Genomic DNA, 2,174 nt, shown 5'->3' on the forward strand with positions numbered 1-2,174 from the left:
CAGGATCAAGTTTTGGTTTGGGCTTGTAGTTACAAGAACGCATGAGTTCATTGAAAGAGTCAGAATTTATGGATTCAGAAGCGGTGGCATTATCGTTAACAGGATTGTCAACTGGGGTGTAGTTTGAATGGGGAGGTGGTTGAGAAGTTGAAATGATAGCATGAGGTGGAATGCTGATGTTTAAGGGTGTGGCTTCAAAGATTGGTTCAGAAACGGGAGGTTCAAAATCAAGAATAGACATGGTGCCTTTAGACTTGGGTGAAGGGGGAGGGGTGAGAACTTTGGGTATTGGAGGTGGTTTAACTGGGGCTTTTTCTGGTTGAATTTCTGGGTTATGAATTGTTGATACTTTGTTAGAATTAGAATCAGGAACAAAATCAGGTTTAGAAATAACAATACCTGTAGCTCTTTTCTTGTGAGGTCTTTCAGGTCCTTCTCCAAATATCTTCCTTTTCTTCTCCTTCTAAAACTCCATCTTCTTCTTTCCTTTACGGTCTTCCTTTTCATTTTCTACTTCTTTCTTCTTTTCTTTTTCAAATTCTTCCTTTTCTGACTTCTTTCCTTCATACTTTTCCTCTTCCTTCCTTTTCTTAGCCTTCTTCTTATCTTTCTTCTTCTGATTCTTCTTTTCTTCTTCTCTATCTTCCTTCTGTTTCTTCTTCTATGCTTCTTCTTCCTTATCTTTCTGCTTCTTCTCCTCACTGATTGATGGAAGGTCTAACTTTCTCTTTGTTCTTCTCTCTTGCTTTGGCACAACTTCTGGAACTCCATCCTTAGTAGTCAGAAGTTTCTTTTTTTGCGTACCAATGCAATACATAATGTATTGTTGGTCCTTGTTTACGAAGTTTGATGAACTTGTTGATTTCCTGTGGTAGAAACAACCCAGAAGAATCTTAGTCCATATCTTGTATATGGTTTTTAGATCCTTAACTTCCTTGGATTACGTCCCATTCTCAAAAATTTCTGTGTAGACAGCATCCCAATCAGTTCTTGGAGTTGCTTTAGTAGCACCTTCAGCATTCATCAACCCAAACAACTTTCTTAAGAGGGATTCTGTGATTAAGAAGATTTCACCATGAACGAGAGAGAGAATAGCTTTAGGCATTACGGTGGCATGAACCCAGAATTCCTTCACTAAGTCTGGATAGACTGGTCCACACAAATCATAGAACATTGGTGCCCATCCTTGAAACCTCATATTTTCTTCAAGATGAATCTCATGTTTCTCCAGATTTTCAACATCTACCATTAACTCACAGATAACTTCCAGTTGATCCCATGGAACCGAACAGGTTATTGGTTGGACAAGTTGTTGCTCTTGTTCTTGTTCATGTTGATGTTGTTGCTGAGAAGACGAACCAACACTCTGATTTGAGAGGGAAGCCATTGAAGCATTTCTGAGATTTCTGATTTTCTTTTTAGGGTTTGAGAAGAGAGAGAACAAATGACAAAAATGCATAAAAGACTAGAGAATGATGAATGTGTGAAAAGAGTAAAAAGGAATGAGAAAGGGGTTTAAATAGACGCGGATGTGAAACTTAATGTAATTAAATTCTGAGAATGAACAGTTACAGAATGCAGAGAATCAAATGCATTTAATGTTGAGTGACGTTAGGGTAAAACGTGATATTTGAAATGATTTGCACAATTACCTAGGGCGGCATCTCATCAACTGCACGCATGCTTATCCCTTTAGAGTGAACACGTGTTCATCTTCTGGAATAGCTGGTGACAACTATTTTGCTTTAAAAGAAATTCTGAGTCAACTTAGACATATGAAACGTTAGTAATAACAGAATCAAAATATCTAACAGATCAACATTTTTAGAACATCTGATAAGAAAATAAATAATCATTTCAAATCTAATCCATATATCAGATCTTCTCATCCTTTCATTATGGGCATAAATCCATACTGATATTTTTCAGAATGAACTTAAACCTATCTTCAGTAAGGGGTTTTGTAAAGATATCAGCCTATTGATGGTCTGTATCAACGAAGTTTAAAGAAACAACACCCTTCTGAACATAGTCCCTAATAAAATGATGTTTAATCTCAATATGTTTAGCTTTAGAATGAAGAATTGGATTTTTAGATAAATAAATAGCTGAAGTATTATCACAGAAGATAGGAATGTTACTCTCATATATCTGATAATCTTCTAGCTGACTCT

General features: G+C 36.4%; 1 protein-coding gene across 1 annotated transcript; it reads right to left on the minus strand.

Moving 5' to 3' along the window:
- Positions 1 to 940: 940 nt before the first annotated feature.
- LOC131614314 (uncharacterized) lies at positions 941 to 1,387 on the minus strand. Its single transcript, XM_058885917.1, has one exon. It carries the CDS (start codon positions 1,385 to 1,387, stop codon positions 941 to 943), a length of 447 nt encoding a protein of 148 aa, XP_058741900.1.
- Between the last annotated feature and the right edge of the window lie 787 nt (positions 1,388 to 2,174).

This window comes from Vicia villosa, linkage group LG6, assembly GCF_029867415.1.
Source record: "Vicia villosa cultivar HV-30 ecotype Madison, WI linkage group LG6, Vvil1.0, whole genome shotgun sequence".
Classification (NCBI taxonomy): Eukaryota; Viridiplantae; Streptophyta; class Magnoliopsida; order Fabales; family Fabaceae; genus Vicia; species Vicia villosa.